General features: G+C 34.3%; 1 protein-coding gene across 2 annotated transcripts in view; it reads left to right on the top strand.

Moving 5' to 3' along the window:
* LOC128206483 (zinc finger protein 768-like) overlaps positions 1–15,875 on the top strand; it is an 81,830-nt gene extending 65,955 nt beyond the window's left edge. The window contains exon 5 of one of the 2 annotated variants that reach the window (XM_052908984.1): positions 15,624–15,875. In XM_052908984.1, the coding sequence (XP_052764944.1) occupies positions 15,624–15,817 (194 nt within the window). In that variant the 3' untranslated portion in view covers positions 15,818–15,875. Of the gene's footprint in view, positions 1–13,363; positions 14,127–15,623 lie in introns of those variants that run through there. The other variant, XM_052908979.1, reaches the window with a different exon arrangement.
* The last annotated feature ends 2,257 nt before the right edge of the window (positions 15,876–18,132 follow it).

The raw sequence follows: 18,132 nt of genomic DNA, 5'->3' as shown, positions 1-18,132 counted from the left end.
ATAGAACGACCCGACTGTAACCGGAAACATTTTTTCAAATGTCGTCATTATAACGCGGGAAAATATCAACCACTTGAAATCACTTTTAAGCGTAAAATTTAAACACTTATGGCAACAATACATTTAAAATATAATAAATTAACACTTTCTAAAATGTTTTTTTATGTATTACGGGACCTGCTGACATATATATACATGTGTAGTACTATAATGATAAGATTGAATTGGCGATGTTAGACAATTTATTATTTATAAAGTAACGTTGTTTTCTTTAGAGGATTGTTTAAATATTTTTCATTTGCCTTCTCCAAAGCATGTATGTGTATATTACATTGTAAATATTTGTAAATATTGTGTTTGTCCTCATGGGCAGTATGGCTTTTTGGATATGAAATAATCCATCTTCTTAAACATACTAAGGACAATAAGAAAACTCAAGCATAACTATTACAGTCAGAGTTATGGACCTTTGTTTGCACATGGAATTGTCAATATTGAGAACATTTTTTTGTCTTCATATATTTAACATAATCGTAGACTTTTATTTTTATTTAGAAACTTATAATATTTTTTCAGGCTACACGCTATTGAACTTGTTTAAATACCCAGTCTGACAGGCTAATGATTTCATGCCTCTAAACAATTGTTCATGACCTAATGTTTTGTTGTTGTTGTTTTTTTTTGTTTTTCTTCAAACACAAACAAAGAAATTCAGAATTACTTTTATTACATCATTTTAAAAAATAAACCCATAATCAATGAAATAAAAATACATCTGTGAAATCACATGTCATATTATGTTAAAATCAACATGTATAAATTAGAGGATTTTTCTAAATTGGAAATATTCACTTAAAGATGCAATCTCATAATGCTATCCAGTTTGATAGAATGTTCTTTAATTGTGGGTACACATATTATATAGAACATTAATATTGATGCAGTAAGCAATGCCCATCACTTCTTATCACTCCTACGCACAGGGTACAGTATATAGATTGCAAGTCGGCTAACATTTTAGCTTAAAGATGCCCTCTTACTCCCAAATTAGATTTAACACAATTAATAATATTGTTTATACATTCCAAAAAGGATGAATAAATATCGAAAACAATGGTTCTAATGAAGGATACTGAGTTTAATTTGAAAAAAAAATGAGCATAAAACACGGTATTTCTAACGGATTGGACTATAGTAGACCACAATAAATCTTATAGCATTCACCAATCATTTAATATTTTTGCGCTTTCTGCTATTAAATACACGGTTACAATCTTGTTATCAGTAACTCTTATTTTCCATATATCCATTATTTAGTAAGTAGTTTAAGGTTTATCAGTCAAAATGGATGTTTGTTATACATGTGTGTGTATTGATTTTGAACAAGAGTGTCACTTTAAGCCAAATTATTTGAGCTAGATTGCGACACAAGCTGATTTTTTTTTATAATCACTCTCGAGTCTGTTTCCTGGGTTACCTAACAGTATTGATGTCCTTTTTCTGAGACCATGAGAACGCTTCTGCTTAATCTACAAATTCAAGTTCGTTTTCACATCTTGAAGAATATTACACAACATTTATATAAATGAATGTATTTTCTTATTTTGTTTTCATTAAGTTTTCCCTCCTATTTTGTACAATGATACTTTCATTGTAAGACTAAATGACATCGGTTGAAACCTTGTTAAGGCGATCTATGTCTGAAAGTTGTCTTTGAATGACTTTATCGTACCTCTTAAGAGCTAGCAATGTTGCTCTTGCTTGAGCCCTTCGTCTGCATGTGATGTTGGTATCCGGTTGTTGAGTTCTTGAAATTAATTTATCAGTTTATATGTGTTGTTTTTTGCGTTATTCTTCATTGCTTTCAATTTGATGCGTGCTCTGATGAGGCTTATATATTTTATTTTGATAATTATTGATAAATGGCGGGACAAGTGTGAGGCTATTGCCACGTGTATTCCATCTATTGCAGGTCAACCTTCAGGTAAATGAGATTTTTTTGGTACAAGCAGGTTCCTGAAATAGAAAACATTAAATACAACAGAAATATATAGGAATGAGATTTTCACATCAATTATTTCAAATTCTTATACAATAACATTGATAAGTATTCACAAAATCGTTAATGCCACACAAATTTACCGTTGTAACCTAACAGATTTTGACAGTTTTGACACCTTTGTATATTTTTTGTCTTTGAATCAGAGTCAATTATTGTGCAAATACTTGGAAACCAGTGATATAAGCTGTTGACAAAAGATAGATCATAGTTTTTCATTTTTTAAGTCTGAGAATTGGTGTATTATGGCTTAAAATGATACGAACGCTTTACGAGAAATGAAATTTTAGGCTGTTTTTCAAGCAATTGAGATCTGTCCTATTATGAGTTATCTTATACGACTGAATTGAAGGCATTAATCACTGCCAAAATCAGCTGATTCCGAGATTATTTTTTTTCAAACATGGCAAAAGTGTCAATCTGTGATTGTTCAGCTTTGAGTTATAGAATTACCTCCCTTACTACTTCGATATCATTTGAAAGGGCTTTGAGAAATGACATAGAAAAACTCTGTCTGTGAAAGTGCAGCTTTAATGCTTTATTTAATCATTCTGAATGAACTTTTCTTTCCATTTTGCACGAAGTCTTAAACCTCCACCTAGGCCAATTTAAAGACTGATGATAAATAAAAGTTTTATCATGTTGAAATTCTATTACAAAATGAATTTTCAAATACAGTCATACATCTTATTTGCCATTTTTCAATCCAGGAATTCAGAGCTGGAAGCCTTCTGGTACAATACTGCCCTCTGAAAATAAAAAATAAATTTAAATTTAAATGTCTGCCATTCATGGGCACAGCAAATTTAACAACATTTTTCTATTTTCCTTCACCACCACCAGTTAAAAGTATTAAATGTAACCTTGACAGAAATGAGTGCTTGTTAACGTGTTCAAACCCATTCCGCCGGACCACTAGTATTACGCTCCATTAGTTAGAGCGCTATATTAGTAAACTGGCATCCAATTGTGCCAACATCGTAGCTAATGGCAAAACCGACACATAAATACCATAATATTGAATTTAATGAAAAAATATTTTACCAAAATATGTCAGTTGTCACTCACAGTCACAGATTATATTTGGAAAAGAGGTATGTTTAAACATTTGCCACAGAACACTGGATATTGCTTTTACTTTCTCAGCATTTGTCATATGGAAGGCAGACTTACTCCACCCACTATAAATTGATGACATTTCCATTTAGTTCCTAATATGGGCCCTTTTTACACCATTTGTAAGTTTTCAATAAAATATTTCATGTCTGCAGCGGATAGGCTGAATCAACCCATGCGACTTTAAAGTCAATCGAAAATTCTAATATAAGAGGGAGAGAGACAGAAAGTGAGTGTTACATTATCCGAAACAAGGTTTAGCTGCAATCGTAACAACTCGGCCATCTCCGGCAAACTTCGTATTATTTCCGAGGCCATATCTTGATACTAGCCGAGGAGTTCCGATTGGTTTAGCTTGAGATATATAGGGAATACTAGGTCAGTGCCGTGGATTGAGGAAGTTTATCTGGCAAGGCGGGGGAATAAATTCCGTAGCCGAGGCAGATAACATAAACTTTGTCCATCCACGGCACTAGCCTAGTATTCTATTTATCCTGTTACTTTGTTTATTAAACACGACAAATAACCTTTAAATTGTCAAGTACCTTTTAAAGAAAGGGGGACAAATGAGTTTTTTCCCATGTTGACACACAATGTACCCGTATTTAAAAATGCCCAAAAATAGTTCTCAAAACTGTTCATTTTCATTTAATACGTTAATATAAATTCAAAACTACAACGTTTTTGAAAGTGAATAAACGTAGATTAGTCACCAAACATATCTTATCATGTTCAAAGAGGAAAATCATTTCGGTTGTAAGTGAGGTGTAGTCATTCACCACAAAAATGGAATTATATATCGTTGAATGCTGCACGCAGCACTTTTTCAGCATTGGCGGGTGGGGTAAGTGAACATTCTCAACTTTCCAATATACCATAATCCTTTTCGGCAGGGTGACTTCCGGTTTATTTCCGGGTTATAACGAAATATAATAACAGCGATAAATACGGACTAATTATCATTCCAGGTTTGTTATAATTTATTTATTTTTATTAGATGTGTCATTTTAATTTGTTTATATTACATTATTGTGATATTATTTTAATGTCATGAGCTATAAATCGCTTGACTGTTTACTTGGACAGTTAGTTCTGGTGGGTGGGGTAGATGGTTCAGAAAAGACTGCGGTTACTTTTCTTATCGGAGTATTATAAACAACAAATTCTCATCTATTCTAAAACATTTGTTTTGAAAATTAACACAAATTATACATTAGTCTGTTTTACTATCTGACAGTCATAATCTAATGAGGAATCTGTATGTACAATACCAGGTATAACTAATAGTCTTATGAATGAACATAAATAAATCATCATCAATATAAATTATGATATTTATACTGCTGTGTGTATTTTATTACTATGTAATAAACAATTTACTTAGAAAGAGTAATTATGTCATGCTGTCACCTGTGTAGTCTTTTGAATTATTTGTTATGTTCAAATAGTATGATGGCCACCAGACTAGTCGCATACACCCAGGCCTGGAATTAAATTGGGGTCCAGATTGTCTTAAAACCCATTCATAAATAAGTCTGAGAGTAACTTACTTTTTTTATAAAAATAAACTTTTAATGTTCCATTCCTTTCTTTACATATATGATTCAAATATGCTGATGTTATCTTCTGAGATCATTACTTTCAATGAAGAACATCACTACAATTGGTTAGGCTGCTAGATTGGTAGCAACGTGATGGACAGCTAGTACCTGACATGCTAGTGTTGGTTTGGCATCTATTGCTAACTGGGCCGCTATATTGGATGGACCTTACGTGTTGGTTGAACAATTATAAATGGTTGGACCGGAAGTGTTGGTTCGACCACCAGTTTTGTTTGGACTGCTTGTTGGACAGAATGTGTGATTGACAACTAGTGTTATTTTAATCACTGTTGGGTCATATCGGTTTGGTTCCCATTGCTATTACTTGTAGGATCACTTTTGTTGGTTGAACTGTTGTTTTTTGACTGTTATTATTGATATTCATACATGTATAATATGTTAAGTGCTTAATATTCAACACTTATTATTATAACTGTTTTCATAAGGAATATTATAATTAAAAAAATCATATAAATATATATAATTAAATATTTTTTTATGTCCTTGTACTTTAGTCATGTTTTACATTTACAATGTGCATCATAATGTTTTATTATATGAACAACTCTTTTTTATAGATATTTAAATAAATATTAATTCTGTACAACCATTTTTTGTTTCTTTTGCTACATTGTGTATGATAGTATCAGACATTTTCTATAGAAATGATAAATTTGTCATAAAAAAGCACAGCAAATAAATCAGAGCTCATGGTGTTCTTTAAATGCTGATTCTCATCAAAATGAAAAAGTTGAATTGCATCATTGAATGTATGATTCTTCATTAAATTTGATGAGATCTCCTGCCAATTGACCTTTAGGGACATGCACCTTTAAAACTGCAATCTCAAAGATTAACTGATTTTGATAGCATTGCCTTTAATTTAGTCAATCATATAAGGTGATTCACAAAAGAACAGATCTCAGTTGTTTGAAACACTGTCAAAGACTCCATTTTCTTAAAGCGTTAGAAAAGCTTCTAACCATAGATATCAATTTCCAAACAAAGATATGTAAAAATGTTATCTGATCTTCTATCAGCAATCTTATATCACTGGTTTTTAGAAATTTTTTGGTCAAAATGGTTATTCCGAGAATGCAGCTTTAAACTTGAGCACTGTGTTTACAATGATGAACAATCTTAGTTATGAAAATTAAAATACATAGCAGCAGATGTATTGAATCATTCAAGTCTTGAAATATTATGTATGATTTTGCTAGACATGAGCCTATTGTTTCTGGAAATTTGCATGTGTACCAAGTTTCATTTAAATCTCAAGGCTGTTTGAATTTGGGCCAAGAAAATATTCGGCCTGCAGTACGCTAACGACACCTAGGCTTATTGACTATAACAATACTAAAGTAACTTGATAGGAAAAAGCTCGAACCAAGGGCTGCCGGAAAAAAGCACGGCGCTACTACAAACTAAGTTAACCGGGTGGCTAGTTATTGCCCACAAACGTTAACTCGATTTTATGTCTTTAATATTAACCATGGGAGTTTAACAGTCATTGGAATAAAAAGATCATAGACAATCATATTAATAACAACGGTATTTTTTACAATTTAATAATAACATTAAACATGATATAACTAATAACAATAAATTGTCCTTGGTATGCAATAATCCCTTTAAAGTTTCATTTGCCAAGGGTCTAAATGTCTACTTTTTGTACCAAACATTTAAATATGTGTCACTTGTGTGCATTTCTTTAGTCCTTGCAGTCAAGGAAAGTTTTCATTCATATTGACACACTTCATTTATTTTATCTCTGTTCTTAAACCGATTCCGTCTATTGTGTTTTGCACAAAAATATTTTGTAAAATCACTGATATAGCAGGTGCTATCAGATCAATGGTATCAACTGCCTACTCCTGTTGAGGATCAACTTGGCGTACTCAAACATCCAGAATGGACATCTGTGAAAATAAAAAAGTAGTTTGATCATCGTCCTAGTTAGCTAGAAAAAAATAAAAATATAAAAGACTCTTAACTGTTAAAGCTGCACTCTCACAGATTTACCGTTTTGATAACTTTTTTATTTGTTGTCTTGGAATGAGACAATTTCTGCGTAAGTTTCTGCAAACCAGTGATATAAGCCTGCTGACAAAAAAATCAGATCACCGATGTTCATATCTCCATTTAAAAATTATTATTTTATGGATAATTTTAAAAGCGTTACTAACGGTTTAAGAAAAATGCTTTAAAAATATTTTATTTACTTAAATATGATAATCTGCGATCCAATGTTTTGTCAGCAGTCTTATATCACAAAAGACTTTCAAAATTTCAATTGTCAAAATGTTTAATCTGTGAGAGTGCAGCTTTAATATCAGTCAGATATTTAAATAGTTACAATTTACTAGTACATTATTAATAAGCTGTTATTCTAAGACCTGCATATTTGTTTATATACAGCACAGCAGTCAGTATTTAAATGCCCTTCTTAATCACATTTAAGCTTCATTTACTTGACTGCTTTGAAGTTGCAGATTTTAACAATTTCACACTAATTGCAAAATATAATTCATTTAATTCAATAACAAACTCAACAAACCACAATTTAATGCATACTTCATAACAATCAATATGTATTTGAAGTCTTTGAGAATTACTATGAAAGTCCTTACCAGTATATCTGTTATTTTACCCCACCCACTTAAATGTGTACTGAAGTTGGGTATAAACGTTGAAAACTTCATTGACATTTACAAAAACGGTAGAAATTTATAAAAGAATGTATAAACTAATGCTCCTAACATGTTTTACTCACCTATCGATCTATTTGGCCAATTATGCTCTTTCTTTCACTCTTATCGATAACTAGGAAATTGAATGCGGAAATAAACCGGAAGTCACCTTGGTCGCAAAGCATTATGGGCTTCTGGAATAAAGCGAATGTAGATTTTCTGGCCAATTTTCGTTGCCAAAGTCATTATTATGCATAGTAATGCAGCTTTCACGGATAGTTAATGCTGAGGTTGTTGTTTGCGGACTATTAATAAGATTCTGAAGCATTATTTGCGCTTTTCCTCTGACATTTCAGAATAGAAAAGATGTCCGTTTTTGCGGTCACGTGACCAACTGACTGTATGTAAATATCACGTGGTCTACTGTCCTAATAAACTAAAATTTACACGCCACCTTGTTATATGACCGATTTGTAAGCGAGTGACAGGATAAATTGTATTATGTGTTACTTATTGCCTATATTTTTAGCTCACCTGAGCACGAAGTGCTCATGGTGAACTATTGTGATCGGTCTATGTCCGACGTGTGTCGTCAACAATTGGTTAGAATCATCTTCTTCTCCTAAACTGCTTGTACAATTTTGATGAAACTTCATAGGAATGATCCTTGGTTGGTGCATTTTCAAAATTGTTCAAATAAATGAATTCCATGCAGAACTCTGGTTGCCATGGCAACCTAAAGGAAAATGTCAACAGTTGGTTATAATCATCTAGTCCTAAACCGCTTGGACAATTTTGATGAACCTTCATAGGAATGATCCTTGGTTGGTGCCTTTTCAAAAAATTTCAAAGAAATGAATTCCATGCAGAACTCTGGTTGCCATGGCAACCTGAAGAAAATGTCAACAATTGGTTAGAATCATCTTCTCCTAAACCGCTTGGACAATTTTGATGAAACTTCATAGGAATGATCCTTGGTTGGTGCTTTTTCAAAATTGTTCAAATAAATGAATTCCATGCAGAACTCTGGTTGCCATGGTAACCTAAAGGAAAATGTCAACATTTGGTTATAATCATCTTCTCCTAAACCGCTTGGACAATTTTGATGAAACTTCATAGAAATGATCCATGGTTGGTGCCTTTTCAAAATTGTTCAAAGAAATGAATTCCATGCAGAACTCTGGTTGCCATGGCAACCTAAAGGAAAATGTCAACAATTTGTTATAATCATCATCTTCTCCTAAACCCCTTGGAAAATTTTAATGAAAGTTCATAGGAATGATCCTTGGTTGGTGCCTTTTCAAAATGGTTCAAAGAAATGAATTCAATGCAGAACTCTGGTTGCCATGATAACCTAAAGGAAAATGTCAACAATTTGTTATAATCATCTTCTTCTAAACCGTTTGGACAATTTTGATGCAACTTCATAGGAATGATCCTTGGTTGGTGCCTTTTCAAAATTGTTCAAAGAAATGAATTCCATGCAGAACTCTGGTTGCCATGGCAATCTAAAGAAAAATGTCAACAATTGGTTATGATCATCTTCTCCTAAACCCCCTGGACAATTTTAATGAAACTTCATAGGAATGAGCCTTGGTTGGTGCTTTTTCAAAATTGTTCAAAGAAATTATTTCATGCAGAACTCTGGTTGCCATGACAACCTAAAGGAAAAGCGCCAACAATTGGTTATAATCATCATATCCTAAACACCTTGGACAATTTTAATGAAACTTCATAAGAATGATCCTTGGTTAGTGCTTTTTCAAAATTGTTAAAAGAAATGAATTCCATGCAGAACTTTGGTTGCCATGGCAACCTAAAGGAAACATTACAAAACTTTTTTTGGCAAATACTATGAAACCTAGTGCTTAAATATTTGGTGTGTAACATTGTCGATTGGTTATCTACCATGTTTATTCAAATTATGCCCCTGGAGAAAAATTGGCATCACCCCGTGGGTAACAAGTTCATTATAAATACATTTTGTTAAAATCTGGTGGTTATGTAAGGTTTACTCTTGAAGCAAGAGTCTTCAACATAGTCACTTCTGAGGTAATTATTGTTCTTTTTTTAGGTTCATAGATTCAAATAATTATTATACACTTTATTCTCTAGACGAAATTTCATTTTTACTTAATAATTAATTTAATAATCAGACTTTTCCATTGAACTTCATGTAGATAATTGATCATGCAGATGCTACAATCTTATCTTCTGTGTGGATAGTGTTATTCACCTTAAGTTATATAAAGAAAATTATTATCATTAACATTACAAGGAATATGATGTTGTCCTAGATGAGTAAATGTGATAATATTAATTGAAGGTGTTGAATATGATCTGATTTGATTTTTTTGGAGATTAACGCAGTTTATTGATTTTATTGGATGATGCACTGTTTGTTGTTTGTGTATCTATACTAAAAGTTCTTTCAGTATGCAAGCAATTTAACATAGTTTTGTCAGTGTGCAGGCAATTGAACAAAGTCCTGTCAGTGTACAGGCAAGTGAACAAAGTCATGTCAGTGTGCAGGCAACTGAAAAAAGTCCTGTCAGTGTGCAGGTATCTGTACCAAGTGCTGTCAGTTTACAGTCAGTTATCAAGTCTTGTCAGTGTGCAGGCAACTGAACAAAGTCCTGTCAGTTTGCAGTCAATTATCAAGTCCTGTCAGTGTGCAGGCAACTGAACAAAATCCTGTCAGTGTGTAGTCAATCACCAAGTCCTGTCAGTGTGCAGGTATCTGTACCAACTGCTTTCAGTGTGCAGTCAATTATCAAGTCCTGTCAGTGCGGTGCGCAGGCAACTGAACAAAGTCCTGTCAGTGTGCAGGTTAAAACCAAATTATGTCAGTGTGCAGTCAATCATCAAGTCATGTCAGTGTGCAGGCAACTGAACAAAATCCTGTCAGTGTGCAGTCAATCACCAAGTAATGTCAGTGTGCAGGAATTTGGGACAAGTCCTGTCAGTGTGCAGGTAACCGTGACAAGTCCCGTCAGTGATTATCCAGGCAACATGTTTGACCAGTATATTTTTATGCCCCCGTAGGTGGGCATATTAAAATCGCACTGTCCGTCCGTGTATCTAGCTCAATAACTCGTGTCCGTGCTGTAACTTTCTCTTGTACGGACAGATATTAATATAACTTGCCACATGTGTTCACCATACCAAGACGACGTGTCGTGTGCAAGACCCGTGTCCTTACCTCTAAGGTCAAGGTCACGCTAAGTGTTTATTTACAATGGAATGCTGCATATAAGAACATAGAGTATAAGTTGTCATTTCCGGGCTGTAACCTTCTCCTGTATGAATATATTTTAAATTAACTCGCCACGTGTATTTGACATACCAAGACGATGTGTCGCGTGCAAAACCCATGTCCTTCCCTCTAAGGTCAAGGTCACAATTAGATGTTTATTCACAATGGAATGCTGCATATAAGGACATAGAGTATAGGTTGTTGTGTCCGGGCTGTAATTTTCTCTTGTATGTACATAATTTAAAATGACTTGCCACATGTGTTTGACATATCAAGACGACGTGTTGAGTGCAAGACCCCTTGTCCCTACCTCCAAGGTCAATGTCACACTAAGTGTTATTCACAATGGAATGCTGCATATATAAGGACATAGAGTATAGGTTGTCGTGTCCGGGCTATAACTTTCTCTTGTATGGACAGATTTTAAAATGACTTGCCACATGTGTTCAACATACCAAGACGACAGGTCACGTCCAAGACCCGTGTCCTTACCTCTAAGTTGAAGGTCACACTTAGTGTTTATTTACAATGGAATGCTGCATATATGTACTTTGAGTATAGGCTGTCGTGTCCGGGCTGTAACTTTCTCTTGTATGGACAGATTTTAAAATGACTTGCCATATGTATTCGACATACCAAGACGACATGTCGTGTGCAAGACCCATGTCTCTACCTCTAAGGTGAAAGATACACTAAGTGTTTATTCACAATGGAATGCTGAATATGAGGACATAAGAGTGTAGGCTGTCAAGTATGGGTGGATTTTTTATGTTCAGAGGCAATTTAGAATAACCTGCCATATGTATTTGACACGTAAAGGCAAGATCAACTTTTCATGTACTTGTTCATCGGCTAATGTCACATTTTGGGGGCATTTGTCACATACTGTGACAGCTCTTGTTCAATATTCTTTGAGAAACAAGCTATATTGATAACAAAGGTTAAACTCTTTTACTTAGGTGAGCGATTTAGGGCCATCATGGCCCTCTTGTTATTATTTATATAATGAAACTTTTGTATATCACCTATACGTTGCAATGCTTTATAAACACGGGGTTATTCAAGGACCCATCACAGACACGTTCATGCCAGAATGGGCTATAGTGTTTGCACATGACACATTAATCATCAGAATTGGGGAAAAAAGCATATCATTATATTTTTATAGAACGATTCCTTCACCACAATAATCATGTGAGTCAAGAGAAGCTAAATGTTCCCCGATATCGCATGGAACACAGAACTACACTGTTTCTTCACCTCGTACCAACAAGCGTGATAAGTGCAATTTTGTATAACAAACGTTTGAAACTTAATATATTCAAACTACTGACTTTTTTGCATAGGCAAAGTGGTTTTACAGTTTTACTACTCTTGGAGTAGGAAACTCATATCGGTAAACAAATAGTTGTATCCCTATTCGTTCCATTAATGTGTTATAGACCAACTTTCCAAACTCATCAATTTACATATTTTAACTAATTTTATTATTAATCACTGATTCATCGCTAAATAACATGTACTATTTCAATTGGGTGTAAATGATTGAAGGGGGCGCTATTGTTATTGGGCCTAATGCTCATTGTGAATATCATAATACGTAGAAAACAGGAAAATTAAGCATATTTAAGGGTAAGTGCACATTGTTATCATCTATCTTAAACTATGAAGTAGTCTTTGTAATTAAAAGACAGAAATGAAATTAAACCTGATTAAAAAAATGCGTGTTATGATATATTATGATACTTGCAAGGACATGCATGAGGAATGCTTAGTATTGGACTAAGAGTGTCTTTTGCGTCATCATTTTGAATCTAACAGTCATTGAATAGTGTCGACTTATTTTACTCTCCTTACGCTCAGAAGCAAATACGGTGAAAAAGATCCTGCTGGAAGGTAGAAGGTTCAAGGTCAAAGCAACACTGAGCTTAAGACACACAACGAGACAACTAACACGATTATACACGTATCAAATATATGTTAGGTTAACTGCCATTGCACGGATAAGAGCTGACGCTTGTTCGGACATTGGCCAACATAGTTTTAAGATCATACGGGCACAAAACAAGACGTTACACACACGTGCTAAACATGCAGAACAATCATCAGTTTATAAATTCAAACTTTATTGATAAGTAATAGGATACCAACACGAAAGGGTCAATAAATTCATTGCGGAATTCACTTGGGGATTAAACCTGTTTGATAGTTTAATAACGTGCAACCTCCCACTTGTTCTAGCATTTATCAACATGTGCAAAATTAAACATATATTAGAAATACAATGATTATTACAGTGACAAGCCCAGTAATCGAAAACTCAAAATGAACCCTGTTTAGAGCCACAAAGCAAGGGCGAAAGCCGTTTACAATGTGACATACATATCAATTTGCAAATGATATAGCCAATTCTGAGACGTATCTAATGAATAATCATGTGACAATTTAAAGCCGCCTCTGGAAAACTGACAATTTAAATGACTCACCAAGAGACTATATTGTTGGCGGAATAACAACTTTATGGATATCAACAACACCTTTTGACCATGCAATTACCTTGTTTACGTTATTGGCCAAAAATCCCGTAATGCGACACAAAGTTGTATACTTCTATCCTTATTACACATTTTTCTACTTTCAGAGAACGTATGTCCGGTGTGCGGTAAAACGTTTGCTGCTCCGTGCCATTTAAGGATGCACATGCGCATTCACACCGGGGAGCGGCCATTCAAGTGTAATGCGTGTGACAAAAGTTTCACCCAGAAGGCCCACCTGTCATCCCACACGCTCACCAGACATCGGGAATTGCTGTTTACCAGACCAAAAGCTAATTTTCAATAATTTCTTGGAGGTTTTGTGGTGTGTTTTGGTAAATTTGCCTATTTGAGATATTATAAATACTTAATAGGAATACGAAGATTTTGGTAATTAGTCCGTGTCAATTTCAAGCTGATTAAACTGGTTGGTCCGACGAGTTTCTCGAGCTCTGTGAGGACCATTATCCAATCAATCATACCTTACCCGCAGAAAGTCAGGCTGTTGCAATACTGATCAGACTTGCAGTGAAAGTGATGCTATTTCAAAAGATTAATTTAATGTTTTTTGTGGAAATTTACTCAAATGCAAATACTAAGCTAACGGTGATTGGCTTGACATAATTTTGAAATCAACCAATCAACTCCTGGTTGGCAATTACCATCAGAATTGTTACGTCACTCGTCAATCTCCCTATACTGAACAGACTGTTCACCGCTTGAATTGCAAGTGAGGCTGTTGCATTATACGGTGATCAGATTGATTACCGATTTGACTGTGTGGAATACCAGAGTTTGCATTTGAAAGGTATATTCCGAAAGATATGATATAAATAAATCTTACTCCGAGAAATACATATTATGGTTATCTTACGCTTGTCGGTTTGTTGGTTTTACGACAGAAATCAAGCTACTGCCTTTGCATTGGTTTTTACATCTCTATGGTCGAAACCATTGCTGCTCCGTTCCATGTGTAACACGTGCCAATTTACACAGGGGTGAGGCCGTTTTGTGTGTTTGATAACAGTTTCAATCAGAAGGTACATTTGGCATCCCGCTTGAACATAACAGAACAGATAAATCATTTATACTTGTCCAGTGTACATCGTCTTCGTAACCACATATATGTTATATATAAACACAACATATCAGATACGCAGGTAATTCAACAATGAAAGTTGTTCGTCTTAAACAGACTGCTTCTTTGATAATTAAAGATAGTTTTTTTAAGTTGTTTTGTCTATTCATTAATTAAAATTTCTATGAACATAAACACAGACGGACGAAAAAAATGATAATATATATAATATATAGTGCAAAACATGACATGAAATTAGTTTTCTATAATTTTTGAGATACAAAATAATTAAAATCTTTCTTCACGCTGAATACGATTAAGTTTGCATTCTTAGTCGATAAACGGACGGTATATGTACGTTGTTATGTAATATATCTAAGTAATGTTTATATTTAAATGTCAATTAAAAGTTTTTATACAAAAATAATACTGGACTATAGAAATCTATACAACTCTTGTTTAAAAAAATAGCTCTTGTTATTTTTTTCTTAACACATATATGACCTCACACTCGTCAGCATTATCAAGTACATAAGCAAAACAATAATCACGCAAACTTTTTCTAACACTTGATACGTTGTTGTTGTTTTCCATTAATACACACTGATGCTGCATGCATATTTACAGTGTATATTATAATATTATCGCTACTGACAGATTTTAACCAATATTTTATAATTCTAACTGATCTATGTCTACCAAGCTCCGCATTTACAATTGCTGTATGTGTATTCTCCTTTACATTTAGCAGATGTTTGCCTCATTTTAGATAAACTCTTTCATTGTTCGACTTCGTTTGTTTATCCCCATATTTCGGAAGCATAGATAAGAGCGGGCGCAACAAATTCAAACAGTTGGCACAGTATCGTTGGTTTCAGGTCATTTCTTTCGACTTGGCAATCCCGATATTTAGGATGCATAGTTTATAAGAGCAGGCGGAACTTAAACATGAAACAATATTTGACACGGTGTCTTTGGATTCAGATCATAACCCTTACATTTACACCATAATACATTCAGCGCTTTAACGGCTTTGCCAGTTAATTGTTCTTTGTTTAAAGCATTATTACCATTCAAGTATAACAGTTCAATATAAGTAAAAATGAGTTACATCTTCAATCGGTTATTAAAAATGAGTCCATAAATTATAAACAAAATCATTTCACTGTATCTCATGGTGTTCGTTAGCCGGCGGGTCAGTGGCCGGATTAATTTCATTGAACAAACGGTCAACGTCTTTATTTGAACTTTCATTTACACACTACAAGTCTGTTATGTTCTTATTTCAGGGTGCATATGCACATTTTGTGGGAAAGTTTTCGCTGCGCCGTTTCATCTAAGGATGCATACCAGAATTCACACGGGAGAAAGGCCATACCAGTGTAGAGATTGTCCAAAAGCCTTTACCCAGAAAGGATCGTTAGAAAGACACACGCTCTCGGTTCATGGTTATTGCGAAAGGTACCAGTCTCATCCGAGTTAATGTTCATAAACGATGTGTGTGATACTTTCCGTCACTTACGGTGAAATCAGGAATTCGAAATCTCTTTGTGTGCATCTTTCCGATCAACGAAATAAAAATATACTTTAACGGTTACATTTTTTGTGTTGCCTTCGAAGCATAGTGGATTTGCTGGGATTACTTTGTCCGTCGTTGTCCGTGTCGTCGTCGGCGTAACATTTTTTCCCATAGATAACATTGAATCACTCTTCAAACGTATTGTGCACACGGCCATGATAGCCAGATGACCCTTTATTATTGTGGGTCAGTAGATCAAAGATCAAGGTTATAGTGTCATTTACAAGAAAAAGTTCCCGACGACACATCTGATGCGTGGAATTCTAGTTAATGAAATGATTTCATCTCATCATCATACAGTTAACCGCTGAGTAGCATGCCCGTTGGATAAATTTTACTTTATTCAGTAGAGTTGCTATAGCATAAGGCTATTTTGATAACGAACTGTTTTCTTTGCACATTCCGAACCGAAATTAGCCTTGTATATTATATGACATCAAAACAAATGTATGGCAGAAGATACGCATTTTTGAATGTAAACATTCCTAGGATAAATCTTTCGACCAATAGGCCTAAGTAGATTAGATCTACTCGAAGACACTAAAATATCTTCAATTGTTTTAACCACTCACAATCAATATATATCCAAAAAGCTACAGAAACATGCTCAGTAGCAAAAAGTTTAAACATAAACCCGGTTTAGTGGCAATGGGCAAACGCCAAAGACATAGAACACAAATTCACAAACAAGAAACATAGAACAGCACAAAACTCTACAAACAGCAAAGTGCATAAATATATACAAATACTTGGTATGTTTATCAAGAATTGTTCGGTACCACCTTGGAACGGTCAGTAAAATGTAAATTTACTGGGGGTTTAAACCAGTTTATGTGCACAAACCTCACTCTTATCCCAACAATTCTTAATAAAGATAAAACGCAAAAGGTAATTATTATCAAAGTATGCATTAACTTGAGGAAAGTTATCAATAAAACATTTAATAATAAAAAACGCAATACACAACCATTTGTATACACACCATTGTCAGGAGAACAACTACTGATGTGATTGGTATAAATTTTGGTATATAGATAGATGGCAAGAAGAAAGTGCATTGCACGTGGACCATAATCCTGTCATGCATATTAATTGATCTATCTTCCCTAAACCATTTTATAATAATTGATGCTTGTCCGGGCCATAACTTCAAATCTACTGATGAAGTCGAATTAACACCTGGAATATAGATATACGGCAATGAGAAGAAGGAGAGTGCACAATAACCATACTCATATCATGCATATTTTTTAAGTTATCTCCTTAAACATTCTTTTTTTTTGGTAATTGGTGCTTGCACACCCTTGTCCGGAGAACAACTTCAAAACTGATAGGATTAAAATAAAACTTACTATATAGATATATGACATTTAGAGGAAGTGCAGTGCGCATGAACCATAATTCTCCTAATAATAAGTAGATCCAATGATTTAACCATGCTAGAAATTCTTATCTTGCCCACGGGCGAAGATAAATTGCCCGTATGGAACTCCTTTGTAATGGTCACCACATTGTAATTACCTCCCTTGTTGAAGACTGTCGTCTGTGGCATCATGGAAACCCTGTCTTGTGGCAATATTTAGAAAGCTATTTAATTATTTCTCGCTTCAAATTTCACCATTAAACAGTTTTCACGCACCTTTCAAGAAATATTGCTTCACTCTCCTTAGAACTTTTTAAAAAAACGATTTGAATCTGAATCACTGCACGCATATCCATGACAACCACGAATTATCACATTTCCGTACGCAATTATTTTCACTAAGCACAAAAAAGTTCCAGCAATATAAACATTTTTACTTAATTTTGTTTTACTGAGGTGGGAGAAAAGGCATGTACCATAGCCGCACTTGTAAGATAGGTTCATCCCGACCCTCGCGCAGGGTATTTTGCGGAAACTCGGTAAACCTCGTTTCCGCAAAACACTCTACACTCGGGTCGGAATGAGCCTATCTTACACTCTCGGCCATGGAAGATGCTTATATTATACCATGCATATTAATTAAATGACCTCTCTTTAACCATTTTATCATAATGGATACTTGTCCGGACCATATCTTGGAAAATACTAAAAGGGTTAAAATGAAACTTCAAATTCAGCTCTTAAAGTATAAGGTGTCAAATCACCAGTGTTAGCTGGAAAGCTATGTGCAACACACCTTCTCGAGCTGCTATACGTTTCGGTGTACTTTGATATAAAATTGACTAAAATTCATTAC

The sequence above is a fragment of the Mya arenaria genome, chromosome 10 (genome assembly GCF_026914265.1).
Source record: "Mya arenaria isolate MELC-2E11 chromosome 10, ASM2691426v1".
Lineage (NCBI taxonomy): Eukaryota > Metazoa > Mollusca > Bivalvia > Myida > Myidae > Mya > Mya arenaria.
This window is presented reverse-complemented; position numbering and strand designations above follow the sequence as displayed.